The sequence below is a fragment of the Haliotis rubra genome, unplaced genomic scaffold (genome assembly GCF_003918875.1).
Source record: "Haliotis rubra isolate DU_JTF1 unplaced genomic scaffold, ASM391887v1 Scf240, whole genome shotgun sequence".
Taxonomy (NCBI): Eukaryota; Metazoa; Mollusca; class Gastropoda; order Lepetellida; family Haliotidae; genus Haliotis; species Haliotis rubra.
The window spans coordinates 302,751-319,621 of NW_025766448.1; the positions used below are offsets into that span (position 1 = coordinate 302,751).

Consider the following 16,871-nt stretch of genomic DNA (forward strand, 5'->3'; position numbering starts at 1 on the left):
ACTTGTTTTCTGGTCCAAAATGAGTTTAAGTGCGTCAAGTTTGCTTGTCGCTATCTTATTGGTAGAGTTCGGAATATCATCCGGTCATCGGTGGGGGTAAAAGACACATCTTCCGTATTTTACATATTTCCGGTACTTTCCAAGATGGCTGCGGCGGTAAGAGTTGCTGAGTTGTTGGATTCTTTGCCTAACTCTGACGACCCCAAAGCGGTGCTTGAATCTGTACAAACCATCGTGACAACTGTTCACCCGTCCACTCTGCGAGATGTTATACCTAATGTATCGTTTGCGAACATATTTGACTGCCTAAACCACACTGATACGTAAGTGAACAGTTTCCGTTCAATCATGACTATGGCTTTTGCGATGGAAATATCACTTATCATGCTTATGACACAGGTATTTCATTTTGACATCATCGACATAACAAAGAGAGGAAGGATGTGTGGCGTTGTCGCTATATTATGTTTATATCCACATTATAAGTTCGATAAATATCCCCCTGTTTTTCTTTTATATATTTATATGTATATATTTTTTTCTAATTGGGGATTGGGCGTGCACCGGTTTGGGGTGTATTTTCCACTGTTTTAGATATGTTAGACCACTTTAGACAATATGACTTCTTCTGGGAAAACAAGGAAAAAGCATGGAAGTGGTACTGTACATCTTCTAACAAAATCTTACAACATTATGAACATTTCCTTTGACCATTTGTCTCCTGCAAATCACTGGGGAGTATGGCTCCTCACTGGGCACTATTAATAATTTCATCTTTATGCACTCAACAAGTGGGAAATTGAACTTGCATTGTTAACATGAAGTGATCGAAATCATGCTTAATTTGCATGACAGAACACAGAAAATATTGAAATGGCAGGGATAAATATTTTTTCAATGTGCCCTGGCGGCATAAACAAAGTCATAACAATGTTATACAACATGAGTCTTTTAATGGAAAATGTGAAAAAATGTGACCAACTGATTCAAACCTATTTATCAAACTGTTTATCGGTCTCACAGTTTAACATGGGTGTGGCCATTACGAATACCAGTGTGCATAACAGGAAGTCAGCGCTTTGAATGATTCACTGTTTGTGGGTTAGTTTATGGGTCCAGGACAAATGAAGCTGAAATAATCTTGCAGTGTTTATTGTGTTTAGGAAATCTAGATCAAGTTTTCAGGTTTACATGATGTTTACTGATTTAGTTAACAATAAATTGGAAATGACAAAAATGCCCCAATGTTTTCAGTTTTATTGAGCATTAAAGGTATGCATGCTTATTTCCACAAAGGCACATAGATTATCTGTCTGGTGCCCTATAGCACTTCTTTTAAAAAAAATGCATTTCTATTATATAAATGCTTAAACTCTTCAGTGTATTTACAAATTATATACTCACCATTTTTCTACAGAACACAAAATTAGTTGGATGGATTCTCCTCAAATTACATAGGACCTACATAAAACAATAACTATCAACTAACCCTAAAGGCTTTAAAAGGGTTTTGATTGGAATAATGTACAAAGTTTAAGAAGGGCTGTTTGCTCGGATAGGCTATCCAAGGGTTATGGATAGAGTTGGGGGTAACAACAGTGTGTGAAATAAGCCCCAAACTCCAGGCCGACATCAGGGCTGGTAACTTCAAAATGTTACCAGCCCAGAATGGATTTAACCAGACCAGACACCAAGATATAGTGAATTTACTCAGATGTATGAAACAGATGGCTACAATTTTTACCAGACCATCAGGCTGGCTAGCTGTAAATTTAGATCACCCGCCAGAAATCTAGCCCATCTCGAGGCGGTCGAACAGGCCATATTTCATACACTGGTAACAAATGACAGTCTGAACCCATTTGTGTTACAAACTGTGCCTGGTAAACTACTGTCATGCCAGTCATTGTTCTGTGTACCGTTTTCAGAGACTATCAGGCATCGCTTGAGACAATAATATATTAATATTGAAATGATTAAGAAATATTGTTCACCATCTCCCTATTATATTTCTACAAATACTAATCCAGGGACAAGCTCACAAAATGAAAATAATATCTGCTGCCTGTTAAGGCGATTGGGGGTACCCAAGTGGTTAAAAAGCTTGTCACACAGAAGACCCGGTTCGATTCTCTATGGGTACAATGTGTGAAGCCCATTTCTGGTGTCCCCACCATGATATTGCTGGAATATTGCTAAAAGCGCGTAAAACTGAACTCACTCACTATTCAATGACACAGGAGCATTTTACTGTCACTTGATAATGGTTTCCAAAAGGAAGAATAAACTTCGTCATGATGAATGGTGTTCGATTAATGTGAATGATATATAAATTGTTGCAAAAGCGAGCCAATAACGCCAATCATTGTTAAGCGGTATATGTCATATAAACAAAATATTTTGGATCAAATCTGCCTGTTAAATTTATAAAAGAGTGCACTGAAATTAAAAGTTCTTTGTTTACTATTGAGGAGCAGCGTTGGTTTCCAAACAAAATTGATTTTAGGTCAAATTCTTTAGTATAAAAATACATAATTTGACGTATATCGTTGTAAAGAGTACATGAAAAGAAATAGTGATCAGAGTCTTCATAGTTATGGCCACAAGAGCAAGATGATGTCGGAGATATAAATCTTTCATATTTGTGCGCATTAAGGTCACTACATTCAAGCTGGAGACGAGAATGTATGATTAGACAAAATCTGCTATCGAAATTTAAGTCAAAATGACTGTAGATATTAGAATCGTTCAAAATTACATTTTTGAATCTCGATAGGTGATGGTCAATTAGTGAATATGTTTTTATAGCCTGAAATGCTCATACATTCGAGCCTCAACATTTCCTTTAACTAAACACAGCATTGAATGTCAATTAGTGAACATGTTTTAATAGCCTGTTTTTATCCACACTTTTTGACAAGATTAATTAACAAAAGCTCTAGATTGTTTTGATAAGCATTATACCATACTTGTTGAGAAAACCTGTGCATTTACGGCCTCACCTTTTGACAAAATTAATTAACAAAAGCTCTAGATTGTTTTGATAAGTATTATACCATACTTGCTGACAAAAACTATGCATTTATGGCCAATAAACATTTTATACAAACATTTCATTTTATTCTTGTAATTCTTTACAAAAGCATTAATAACATGCAAATAATTGGTATTATAGTGTTAATATTACTTTTGCTCTTATCAGTTTACTAATAGAAAATCTATCAGAAATATTACTATATAATATTATACGAAGTATATAATACGGAAGTTGACAAAAACTATGCATTTATGGCATATATTTAATCATTTTAAATACACTGGGGCATTTTGACTACCCCCCTGGGGCGATTTGACCAAAAATCTGGGGCATTTTGACCAAATTGGCTGGGGCGTTTTGTAGCTGGGGCGATTTGACTGGCACCCACAGGAAGTCGCGTTTTGAATGATTCACTGTTTGTGGGTTAGTTTATGGGTCCAGGACAAATGAAGCTGAAATAATCTTGCAGTGTTTATTGTGTTTAGGAAATCTAGATCAAGTTTTCAGGTTTACATGATGTTTACTGATTTAGTTAACAATAAATTGAAATGACAAAAATGTTGTGATGTTTTCAGTTTTATTGGAGCATCAAAGGTATGTGCATGCTTATTTCCACAAAGGCACAGCTAGATTATCTGTCTGGTGCTCTATAGCACCCTTTTAAAAATGCATTTCTATCCATGGCATAGATAAATGCTTAAAATATTCAGTGTTCATTTACAAAGTATACATACTCACCATTTTCTCTACAGAACACAAAATTAGTTCTCAATTTCACAAAATTCTCCTCAAATTACATAGGACCTACATAAACAATAACTATCAACTAACCCTAAAGGCTTTAAAAGGGTTTTTGATTGGAATAATGTGCCGAAAGTTTAAGAAGGGCTGTTTGCTCGGATAGGCTATCCAAGGGTTATGGATAGAGTTGGGGGTAACAACAGTGTGTGAAATAAGCCCCAAACCCAGGCCGACATCAGGGCTGGTAACTTCAAAATGTTACCAGCCCAGAATGGATTTAACCAGACCAGACACCAAGATATAGTGAATTTACTCAGATGTATGAAACAGATGGCTACAATTTTTACCAGACCATCAGGCTGGCTAGCTGTAAATTTAGACCGCCCGTCAGAAATCTAGCCCATCTCGGGCGGTCGAACGGGCCATATTTCATACACTGGTAACAAATGACAGTCTGAGCCCATTTGTGTTACAAACTGTGCCTGGTAAACTACTGTCATGCCAGTCATTGTTCTGTGTACCGTTTTCAGAGACTATCAGACATTCTTTGCATGCGAGACAATAATATATTAATATCCTGAAATGATTCAAAAGAAATATTGTTCACCATCTCCCCTAATATATTTCTACAAATACTAATCCAGGGACAAGCTCACAAAATGAAAATAATATCTGCTGCCTTTATTCAATGACGGGGGCGGTGGGGTACCCAAGTGGTTAAAGTGTTAGCTTGTCACACAGAAGACCCGGGTTCGATTCCCCTCATGGGTACAATGTGTGAAGCCCATTTCTGGTGTCCCCCACCATGATATTGCTGGAATATTGCTAAAAGCGGCGTAAAACTAAACTCACTCACTATTCAATGACACAGGAGCATTTTACTGTCACTTGATAATGGTTTCCAAAAAGGAAAATACAGTAGTCTATAGTGGTGTTCCGATTAATTGAAATAATCGAAGATTGGTCGCAGTGGCCAAACGACCAAGCAATCGATCACATTTTCTCATAATCGAACACAAACGATTTTGGAACATCTGTAATAGAGTTTGAAATACTTGATGATAGAACATATCTAGGACGTTGTCAGGGCCTGAAAACGTGTTTATTTCTAAGAAAATTCACTTCACTTTCTGAAAAGTCATGACTGAATATTTCTTGAAGAATCTGGGAAGTTTATGTTACACTGGAACTGAATAATTTTACACTGGATGTGAAATTTGCAAATGTAATTTGTGAGTTTCAAAACACAACAACAGAGAACCAAATGTTTTTTCTTTATACTTATCTGCAACTACAACCTGAATAGGAAAATCTAAAAAATGACGCGAGCAATTTTTTTCGATGATTGGTCGTTGGTATTGAACCAGTCATCAATTGTGAGATTTCAACCAATTCCCAACACTAGTAGTCTAGGTCTGAATCAGTTATTTTGGTAAGATCCTACTTATCATGCAGAGGACTTCTGAACCTTGGCTGTGATGTCTTAGACCGACTGATGTCATCTGTAAGCCCAGCATTGGTCCTGCACAACTTCAAGGTGGAATTCAACCAGTGCCTCATACACCCAGCACTGCCAGTAAAACTGCTGGCTCTAAAACAGGTGAGTGAATTGTTCCATATATAATTACTTTGTTTCAAGAATTTTAGCTTGTTTGATGTTAAGCATGAAAACGTCTATTTCAGTTCTATGTGGCATCAAGTTGTGGATCTTTGTTGCTGTGACTATCAATCTGTTGACACTGACCTACAATAGTTTTCTTCAAAACAACTAACTACTAGTATATCATTATCATGTTCAATACACTTCTCATTTGAAAGGCATCATCAAAATGTGCATGTCGTAAAGCCAGTTTCAACATATTTCATTGACCACAAATTGAAATCTTACCAATCCCTGCCAAGAGAGAAAATAAGAAAAGAACCCAGGTGATCTTAAATTAAGGCTTGCTAAAAAGGTCAGTAAACAGAAGATTAGAAGAACTGTTATCGATATGAGAATTGTGTTGTCAATAATATGATACATAAACTATTGCGATGAAATAATGTTTCACTTTGCAACCTTAATTTTGGGCTGCTTCTAAATTATGTTCAGGACTCTATGTTTCTAGTTGTCAAGAGCCTCTGTTGAGAATGTGTGCAGTTTGTTTGAAGTCCCAGAGCTTGTGCTGAAAGTAGCAGACCATCTGGCTGATGATAGCCTGACTGTAGCCAAACCAGCTGGCGTCATCCTGACAAACCTGGGTAAGGGCTGCTTTCCACTTCACAACCGGAAGATAGAATCTACTTTAAAATTAGATATTAAGAGTGAGTGCATGAGTTAAGTTTTACGTTGCTTTTAGCAATATTCCAGCAATATTACAGGTTTGATTCCCCACATGGTTACAATGTGTGAAGCGCATTTCTAGTGTCCCATGTGTAGAGCCCATTTCTTGTGTCTCCTGCTGTGATATTGCTGGAATATTGCTAAAAGCGACATAAAACTACACTCACTCACTCAAGTCAATTATGCTGGCACGATATTCACAGACTGAACACAACAGTAATCATTCATGCTTGACTTTGACACCAGATAACAGTGAGAGGAGTGCTCTTATGACTAGTAGGTCTTGGCCCAATAGTGTTCCATGCAGAATATTGGTTTTGATGTACCAAATGTTTCTGGGTTATTCTTTTCATGTATGTTCAAGATTATACCAAGGTCCAGGTTTCACAACACAAATGCTTTTTGTTTTTCGCTACAGTCAAAATGTCCAAACAGGAACAAACAGCCACACATGTACAGGAATGCTGCTTTATGAGTGAAGTAATTGATTTCAAATTGCATTTCACTTAGCAAATCCATTTTTGGGGACAAAGATACCCCAACTGTTGCGAGGACTCCTATAATGCTTACAGTCTTACCTTAGATCTTGGGCTCTAATCCCTGATTCGCCGTGATTTTATTTCTTGGTTTCTTAGTGCCATGAACTTCCCTTTGGGTTTTACAAAGATTACAAGCATCTATGACCAACATAACTTCAGACACTCTTATCAAACAAGCTGTAACTGAAATACTGTTCAAGAAGCATTAACCCTGACTCGCTTATCGTTGTCTAGGCAAGATGCCTGATGGCCTGGCTGCTCTGTACAGTCCGGAAATGGAACAGCGGCTCCAGAAAGCCATGGAAAAGAATGACACAGTCAAGTTCGAGTCTACCAGGTGACTATTAACGAAAAGTATTATTTATGTATCCACTATTGAAAGTGCAATATAGAACAAACTTTATGGATAACAACTTCTTTAAAGAAAAAATGCCACTCAAACAAGTTGGGATGGGATAATTGATCCCCATGATTGTTCTCTGCGCCTTTCAAACCAAATAGCTGTATCGAACTAACCTTGCAATTGGAAGAAGGCAGATTACTATGTATTCTTGTTAACTACTGCACAAAATTTACACTATCAAATACAGGATAAATATTCTCCATTTACATAATAGTTTTACATAAAATTATATTTAATGGTGCATAACTTTTTCACCACGTACATGCCATGCGTAGGGATATATGTTCATCTATAAGAATGTACCAATGTTTTAGCTACTGAATAATGCCACATGAGTAGGTTACAAAGATTTTAATTTTAATTTGAATAATGTAAACATGGTTATAGTGCTAATCCCACATTTACTTTCCCCAGTATGCTGGGTTTCTTAGAATGTAAATGAATTCATATTTAGTTTGTTAGATCATGCATCATCTTTGATTGTTTGACTTTTAGTGTATGATATGTGCTGCACCGTTTCGCCTTTCACCACAACAATTGTTGGCTAAAGATTTGTCAGAGATGTTCCAATAAACACAGATGTGTTGTGAGGTGAACACTCAATCATGCAAACTGAAATCTTTAAGTCAGATGGGGCGGCGGGGGGTAGCCTAGTGGTTAAAACGTCCGCTCATCCACTGAAGACCCAGGTTCGATTCCCCACATGGGTACAATGTGTGAAACCCATTTCTGGTGTCCCCTGCCGTGATATTGCTGGAATATTGCTAAAAGTGGCGTAAAACCATATTCACTCACTCACTCACTTAAGTCAGTTGATAAGGTTGATATGTGTAACCATCTAATAATAATTTTATGTTGTCTTGAACTGTAAGGTTCTTTTCACTAGAACAAATGTATAAAACTTAATGAGGTGAACAGGTAAGATTCCATAGCTGTAATGTTCATACCCAGACACTACAGCCCAGGTAGCCGAGAACAGCGATGGGGGCCTACAGTCAAGACATGCATCTCTCAGCTAGGCTGGCTGATTTAGCTCATGTTTAGTTGAAGAATAAATTTCTATTTTTTGTTTGACAAATGATTGATCTAGTAATCATACTAACATTAGGAATTAAATCATAAACTATATGACTGGCAGAATACAAGATTCATCCTTCATAATCTCTTTTTAGCAAAGGATATAACCGCCAAATCCGTGATTGAGAAACATGTTTATTTACGGCTGGCAATAATCACACTCTTGGGTGATTTTGAGGGATGCTTTAATCATACTCGCCATGTTCACACCCAATCAATTTGATTCCATTGTGGTTGAAATAATAAGGGTCAAGCGCTTCACTATTTTGTAAAAAAACATTGTGTGATGGGAAAAGCAAAGATATATAAACAAAATATCTCCAGTGTCTTGCCATAGGAGCAGTCTCGTGGATATATCAGGCAATATTTGTTGGATTAAAGTTACACCAAGTTTAAAAATATGAAATGTGGAAAAAAAAACAATCTGCACTGCACAAAACGAAATATATGAAATCAATGTGTTAAACTGTCATGGTTTATTTTATTTCAGATCGTGGTGGACATCAGCCGGGCATCACCCATTGGTCTGCAGAGGTCAGCAGAGGCTGGCTACATCCAGCAGCTGGTCAGTGAAGTGCACAAGGACGACATCCTGGTCCAGCTCAACTGTCTGGAACTCATGTCCGACCTGGCACAGGAACAGCATGGGATTGTCTTCCTTGACGAGCAGGGCATTGTGGGTAAAATGGAAGATATGATGTCCAACGTGGAGTCCGATCCGATGGCAGGGTTCTTGCTGCCAGGTTTGTTAGCTCTGAAATAACATACAGTGTTTGGTTGTTATACAATTTTATATGGACTTTATTAACCCATGATGATATATGAGCTTCATCTTGAAATGACCTTAATTTTTGTTTAATATCTAAATTTTAGCTTTGTTAAGTTTTGAATTATTTTCATATGGAATATTAACTAAATGCTTTGAAAAGCCCTAAAGTGTATTGACATGACTATTAAAACAGGTATAATGCCCTGATCTGGGGGTTTTACCTCAGTGTGATATAATTTATTATTGTGTATATTGTGTAACCAAGTATGTTGAATTTTTTTACAATTATTAACAAACCCATCTAAGGTCAGACCACTTTTATTTCTTGTTTTATGGAGTTTGGTCCTCAGAAAACCTAAGGCAGGAGGGAAAAAATAAATTTAAGAAATCACCAGTGAAAGCAAAAACCCACATGAGTTTCCATGTAAACTCTTTTGGTGTGTTTATATCAACTAAAAATAAGTTGAGTGTTTCACACTGATTTCAAGAGTACATATTACAATATTACATTAACATTAGGATTTTATTTTTCGAGAGGGGAAAATTATTAAATTCGAAAAACAAGAAATAAAATTGGTCTGGCCTTAAGATAGTATTGCAAAATTATGGAAATACAATAAGTTATGCATGTGAGTACCAAATGTTTGTCCAGCCTCCTTTTTTAAATCTATAACTTATGTATATTTCAATGGATAACCATATTCTCTCTGTATACAGTGTAAAATGATGACGAGGGCAAATAGCCCAAGTCTTTACTGAATAAAGAATCTGTAGTCTAGTTTTAGCCAGGGCAGTAAGAGTCAGGACACATGTGATTGGGAATGTTTTGGTAGCAATCAAGCATGGACTGAGTGTGTTTGTCCAATTGCTAATGAGGTGAGGTGAAATTGGGTTTAACGTCGTGCTTGAGAATATTTTGCTCATATGACGACGTGTATGTGTATCTGCTTGTACTAGCCCAGACTTTAGCTGGTATTATAGTGCTAGCCCACTGAGATACCATGCCGCAGTGAAGCATGAATACCCCACTCAGACACATTATACTGACTCCGAACCGACCAGTCCTTGTTGTACCCATTAATGCCGAGCGCCAGGCAGGGACCAACAAGTACCATATTTTAACGTCTTTTGGTATGACACGGTCGGGGATCGAACCCATGACCTTCCGGCTTCCCCGGGCGGACGCTCTAACCACTACACCACATAGGCGGTCCCAATTACTAATGAATCTATCTGTGGGGATTATGTGCTTGTTGAGAGAAGCATCAAAATAGATCGGACATGACTTGATTATTTGCAGACTGCTGTCACATAACTGGAATACTGCCACAAAATATGACATACAGATCCAGTTAGACATGGTTTTATGTGCATTTATTTCTGTTATATACAGATGCATGAATGTGGCGTTAAACGACAAACAGCTGATGAATGAATCACACTGAATTCCTACCATTTCATGTTCAGCCCTCCTTTTGTAACCACACAGATGTTGACAGATGTTATATTTTTTTGTGGCAAGTCATAGTTACCATATACATTTTCACAAACTGGAAAAAGTTTTTTCTCACCCCTAACCAGCTGACATGAACACAGCTTGGGTGACAGTGCTATCTCAAAGCCTCCTGTTTCAGGTTTAATGAAATTCTTTGGAGGACTGGCCAGGTACCATCCTAAAGAAGTATGTGGCAAGTTCAACAAATTCACCAACCTCGTGTTCCACAGTGTTGATGGAGGGGACTCCACTCTGCAAGCAACGGCCATTGATACGATCGGCTTTATTGGCAGCACGACTGATGGAAAACTGGCACTGGAGAAACTAGGTATGATTATGGCAGACTTTGAAAAATCTTTACTTGCAAGACTCAACTTCTTTCAGTGGCATTTACATGTTGTCATGATGAAGAGGAAGAACTTTTATGGATTGACAACTTCTTCAACTTATTGAATTTTATGCATCCAAATATTGCATCTATTGTTATAATGAAGTTGCCAATCCAGAAAAGCTTGTTCCTTTCCTTTTCAAAACTACAGTAATTGTGCATTCAGTTACTAGAGTAACCCTAACTAAAGATCTTTTGTTAGTACACAATGGTATATTCCAAACATTAATGTACAGCCATTATCAAAGCTGCCAGAATTTATTTTATAATAAAATTCTATTATTCTAAACCAGTTTTCAATGCATTAATTTGGATTCAAATTTGAAATGAATGTTTCTAACAGAAAATGTACACGGCAGACATTTCATCTTTTTCAAACAGGACTACCTACCAACTGGAAGGACATGTGGAAGATATCCAGTTCTCTTATCTTGTCTTCAAAATACAAAAAAAAATAAAATTCAAATGCCGGATGTATGAATTAAAACAAATGGATGTCTGTGTGCAGGTAGCCAGATGACAGGGTACATGAAGCGAGTTGGCAAACTCATACAGAACTCCATATCCGAGACGAAGACGCGGTGTCTTCAGGCTGTTGCCTCGCTCCTTCAGCTCAAGGTAATAAGATGCTCCGTATGAAATGATTATAACAGGGTTTTACACGACACGCGCAAATGTGCATCCAGTATGCTCAAATGTAGAGAATGGATGCAAGAAAAATATCAATGCATTCAAAGGGACGCACAATATTCACTGTACCCACAACACATCTATGACTTTGCTGCTAAGTGTTTGTTGTTTCGTTCGAAGCAGTTACATGCATCATTTCATCCTTCATTCCACATGATCAATGATTCAATCCAGGCTCTAAACTAAAGATATTATCAAAACATGCAGTTCTCTACACTGGCCCACAAGTACCTTTAAGACTAATAATTGGAGGTTCCCAGGACACCCATGTCTGTGAGTCAAGGTAAAACCCTGTTATAATGTACTACTCAATACTTTTCAGATGTTAAAGGACAATCTGTAATACTCACTAAAAGAACAAGAACACCTAGTTACTATATGTACCTGTAGTCTTACCATGACAGATCAAATGTAGTAGGGACAGTGGGGTAGCCTTGTGGTTAAAGCGTTTGCTTGACACAATCGAAGACCAAGGTTCGATTCCCCACATGGGTACAATGTGTGAAGCCCATTTCTGGTATCCCCCGCCAATATATTGCTGGAATATAGCTAAACTAAAAATCACTCACTGGTGTTTTGATTCAGGTGTGACCTTTGATGTTTCTGCCACGTTGAACCTGTTGGCTCCTGATAAACCTATATATGCTGAAGGTGAGCTTCAGTACCAGCATATTTCTCTATACTTCAGGTAGAGGACCAGACAGCAGAGTTCCTGGCCCTGACAGAGACCTGGTTCAGCCATCTATTCCCAAAACCCTTTGATGTTCTGTGGGACATCGTTAAGCAACCCTTCTCCGACCTGAGATGCAGCACATATGGCATTTTCCAGGCCTTGGCTCTGCAGCCATGGGGGCAGAAGTTGATGAACGAAGCACCTGGCTTCTGCGAGTTTGTTCTGGACAGGACAACAGAAAACTGCAAGGAAGGGAAGGAGAGCAAGTATGAGGTCATCTGCACACTGGCCCAATCTCCCACTGTCATTGATTCATTTGGTCGGCCATTCTATGTGAGAGTTATGGAGTACTACAAGCAAGGTGCATTCTATGTCCAGGCACAGTCTGAAGTTGCCCTCGAAGATGGGGGATCATGAAGATGTTGTAATGGTGATGTTGAAAAGTAAAATAAACTGTTTATTTTCCCTGTAAAATTGTTTTGTTTTCTGTATGTTGTAGTGGATAACACTTCTGAAGTGAGTTTCATTCCTTACTTGTTCCAGGATCTGCTAATTCAGGGATCAAATTCTATCATTGCCCTATTTGATCCATGGTGTGCCAGCACAAAAACAAAACACACACACACACGTATGTTTCTACAAATAGGGAAACAATTTTGGCAAGCATCACTGCAGGTTTTCCTCGATATTAACTAACATTGTGATATAACACATTGTGATATAACTGACATGCTGGTGAGAATGGCATTGAACCAACTTCACTGACTCGGAGTACAATTCTTTGAGTGTAAAACACTCAGTATGATTCATGCTACGTAACGACAGGACGCATGTGATGAAATCTCAATCTGACAAACCAGTACTTGAAAATCAAACGTACACACAATCAAGCAAATTGTAACAAGCAGAGACCCCTGGAGTCCTGGAATCTCCACTGGGTAATGCAAGATGTGATTGAAAACGACGGATTTAAGACATTTGTGTAAGGCATTTAATATTCCTTCAACCAAGAAGTATACACCACACAAATTTCTATTGCTTGCATGCAAATGTGTACAAATATGCAAGTATACCAAATACCCAATAGACTGGGCCCCGAGGAGCCATTATGTTTTCACCCACATTACCTGACCTAGGCCAGGTTTTTAGGCCAAAACTTATACAAAATGCCTGTGCTTAACATGGTATTCAGTAATATTTCAGCTACATGACGGCCTGTAAACGTCAGAACCAGACAACCAAGATATAAATATTATGTGTAAATTGTAATCACCCCTGACTTAAGGATACACTGACGCATCATCAACTGGTAGCTGGGGACAATTTCTAACCAGAAATTCCCACTGCATAACAAGTTGGTTGTTATCCGTAATATTATGTAGTATATTTCTGATGTCTAGTCAATATGTTAACAAGTGATAAGTCACTTGACCTACAATAATCAATCATATTGCAGGTAAGATTAGTTTACAGTTTGGGAGCACCATAGGCATCAGGCATTCTCTCAATGGTGTACTGGTGTTGGGACAAGAACATGATTGGAACTCCAGGTATTTTGCCCGTATCCTTCTCTTCAGGGCCTGATCACATGTAGCTACGATGTAACACTTGTGCTGCGTCACACGTTGCACAAGGCAGTCATCAGCATATGTTCCTTTGTGCATACAAGGCAAGAGCTGAAAGCGAGGGTCCTTTGCTATTCTCAGAGCAACTCTGTATTTACGGCCAAGTTTTTCAAATTCTGCCATCACACAATCTGTAACATAGAAAATGAGTGACTAGTTATACAGATGGCTGTATTCCAGCTATATCTTCATGGCATGTAAACATGATAATACAGTTGATGGAAAGAGTTCCTTCCGTTCCCCCAACCCTAAACCTAACTTAAATTTTGGACTTTTAGTCATTTTGTGAGTTCTCTAGTAATTGTTGTGTTAAGTTTTGTTAATAATTTTAGTATATTTATAACTATTATGTGGGATGGGGGAATGGGAGGAACTCTTACCCAATGGTTTACCATGAGATAAGCTGCAACTTTACGTCATCTATGAAAGCAAACATATTTTGATGTATCTTCTTTCTAAAGAAAACCAAATGGAATCACACATAAAAAAATATTCTAACTTAAAATAATTCAATCAAATAACAATTACCTGTTATGTAGGGAATGCATTTCGCATATAGACAGTTCATCATTGACGGTATAATGTCCAGTTTATTTTGGATAGAAAAGTTGATGAAGTTCGTGTCAACAAGAATGTGATAAGGTGGTCCAAGTTGTGTGTTGTATTGGAAAAACATAGCTGATGACGTCTGTGGAATTTCTCTTATAGACATATTTTGTGACGGTCCCTTTGGCTTTGGCTTCTTTTTCTTCTTCTGCCTGTCACTTTTCTTGATTCTTCCATCTTTTAAGCTGATCATACGCTTCATAACTGCATACTTCTTGTTTGATTTCACCTTTCCCATAGTGAATTCGGACTCCAAACACCACCATGTGCAATGAAATAAAGGGAAGTAACTAAGTCAGGCGCGTGATCCAAAAGAAGAATTTTAGAGGAAACGAAACATAAAGTGCAGCTCCTGTTTAAGGCGATGATTAACAAAATAGAGGCAATAGTGAAATCATATCGAACTGGGACAAACGTCAAGTCGCACTCCATTAAGTATAATCGAGAGTGAAACGAGAAATCGAAGGGTTATTGAACTGCTTGGTATTTTGGTGGTGGTACGCGTATATTTTGGTAACAAATGGATTGTCTCCCTTAGCGATCCTCAAATCGAAAGATGGTCAAGGCATTTCGCAATTTTCAGATTAAATAGTGTGAAACGCAATTCAGTCAACCCTGAAATGGCTGGCTGTCTACCACAACAACAGAAGAAGTCAGCAGTGGACGCCGAGTCGATGTCAGGCATTGACAATATGAATACTCGGACCCAAGATGTTGTTGACAAAATATTCGGCGAATATACAAGGTGAGCGACATTTATTAGCTGTTTATAGAGATGACAGATTGGATGACGTCTCGTGTGACTGAGTGTTCATTTCAAATCCGAGAAAATAGACTGACATTTAGACAATTCGGAAATAGTTATCTCATTCAGACATTATCATATAGTTCCAAAAATTAAATCCAATGCAGCCCAGGATAGTATTGTTATTTTTAGAGCTTAGGTCATATTATAGACCTGTCTAATCATTTTTGAGACTTGAGTGGGACTTCTTTAAATTTATTCTTTAGAAGTATTTGGAATCAAACAACAAGAACAATGCCTATCATGTGTGACTGAGTCCGTGAATGGACTGTCAGTGTGTGGTATAAACACAGCTACAGATAACTTTTTTGGTCATTGATTGAGTTATGTACTCCCTTGTGTTCATCTCAATTGGGTATCCTAATTTTCCTTTGAGTAGCCAAATAAATTGTACCCACCTCACCCAAACTCAATTGGGTATTTTGCCATTTTCCATTAATTGTAAAAATATAATAAAGTTTAAATGTTGGTTTATGTGTTTGTTATTTATATTTGATCTGTTATATGAGAAACGATAAGAAAACTGCTGAAATAGAACCTCTCAATATACCTCAGTTATTTGATCTATTTTTGTTTGTACGCATGTAAGATAAAATTTATTGAGTACCGGTATTTACAAAACTTCAAGCGTACTTCTTTTGTTATATTAACTTTTTATTCATCCCATGGCATATACATGTATAAACATCGAATCTGAATATAATACACATGAATACAGTTGTAATAGTTATGTATATTCAAGTAGTAATGGTACTACTGTGTATCAGAAATGTGCACTAAATGTCCCTTATGTGTAGATACAGAAAACTGTTAAAGGTCTGGCATTTACATGTAAAGAGGGTTAATATGGTACACTTGGTAATAGTATCCCATATTCAGATAGCAATAATGTGTGTCGAGTATGTGCACTAAAGCATCCACTTTATGTAAAAGCAGAAAACTGTTAAAGGTCTGACATATATGTACAGAGGGTGAAAATGGTACACATGAAAATCTTGGTAATAATTGCAGATAGCAATACTAGAGAGTGTCAAGTAAATCTTCTAAAGGGGTCCTTTTTCTGTAGAAGCAGTTAAGTGTCTGCCATATACATGTACAGAAAGAGGATGTAGTACACATTATTATATTGGTATTTGGTAATAGTTGTACATATTCAGATAGCAATAGTACCAATATGAGTCAAGTATGTGCACTAAAAGCATCCATTTTCTGTGGAAGCTGTTACAGGTCTGGAATATACATGTACGGAAGGTGGATATAGTATACATTACGCATTTAGCGCGAAGTGGGGGATATAGTATTTGGCTCCGTCCGTCCGTGAGTACATACGAATTGGAATATCTTAAGAACCATTGACTGGATTCTTTTCATACTTGGTACCTAGGTTCATCACAGCATAAGAAAAGTCTCAGTCAGGTTTGGTGACCTTGACCTTCATTTCAAGGTCACAAGGGGACTTTAACGGTTTACACTTGTCGGCGAGATATCTCAAAAAACGTTCACTGGATTTTCTTCATGTTTGACACAAAGCTTCATATAGGGAAGGTGCAGGATCCAGTTGATTTGGGTGACCTTCACGAAATTTTCAAGGTCACAGCAACACTTTGAAGATTTCAGCATGTTAACCTGCATGTTATGCTTGTCAGAGAGATACCTCAAGAACCATTCACTGGATTTTCATCATATTTGACACCAGGCTT

The 16,871-nt window shown here is 37.6% G+C and overlaps 3 protein-coding genes across 3 annotated transcripts in view; 2 read left to right on the top strand and 1 right to left on the bottom strand.

The window, feature by feature from the left end:
• The first annotated feature begins 116 nt into the window (after nucleotides 1-116).
• Nucleotides 117-12,609, top strand: LOC124278704 (26S proteasome non-ATPase regulatory subunit 5-like). The gene is made up of 8 exons (XM_046714475.1): nucleotides 117-323; nucleotides 5,234-5,378; nucleotides 5,887-6,019; nucleotides 6,875-6,961; nucleotides 8,594-8,863; nucleotides 10,524-10,712; nucleotides 11,281-11,390; nucleotides 12,151-12,609. Exons 1-8 carry the CDS (start codon nucleotides 145-147, stop codon nucleotides 12,550-12,552), a joined length of 1,515 nt encoding a protein of 504 aa, XP_046570431.1. The 5' UTR covers nucleotides 117-144; the 3' UTR covers nucleotides 12,553-12,609.
• A 503-nt stretch (nucleotides 12,610-13,112) lies between these two features.
• On the bottom strand, nucleotides 13,113-14,667 carry LOC124278706 (rRNA-processing protein FCF1 homolog). The gene is given in 3 exon segments (XM_046714477.1): nucleotides 13,113-13,692; nucleotides 13,695-13,891; nucleotides 14,289-14,667. Coding segments are annotated over 3 exon segments (603 nt in total). The 5' UTR covers nucleotides 14,605-14,667; the 3' UTR covers nucleotides 13,113-13,602.
• Nucleotides 14,668-14,889: 222 nt separating this feature from the next.
• LOC124278705 overlaps nucleotides 14,890-16,871 on the top strand; it is a 28,174-nt gene continuing 26,192 nt past the window's right edge. Inside the window, exon 1 of the mRNA XM_046714476.1 lies at nucleotides 14,890-15,111. Coding sequence (XP_046570432.1) covers nucleotides 14,987-15,111 — 125 coding nt within the window. The 5' untranslated portion in view covers nucleotides 14,890-14,986. The remainder of the gene's footprint in view (nucleotides 15,112-16,871) is intronic.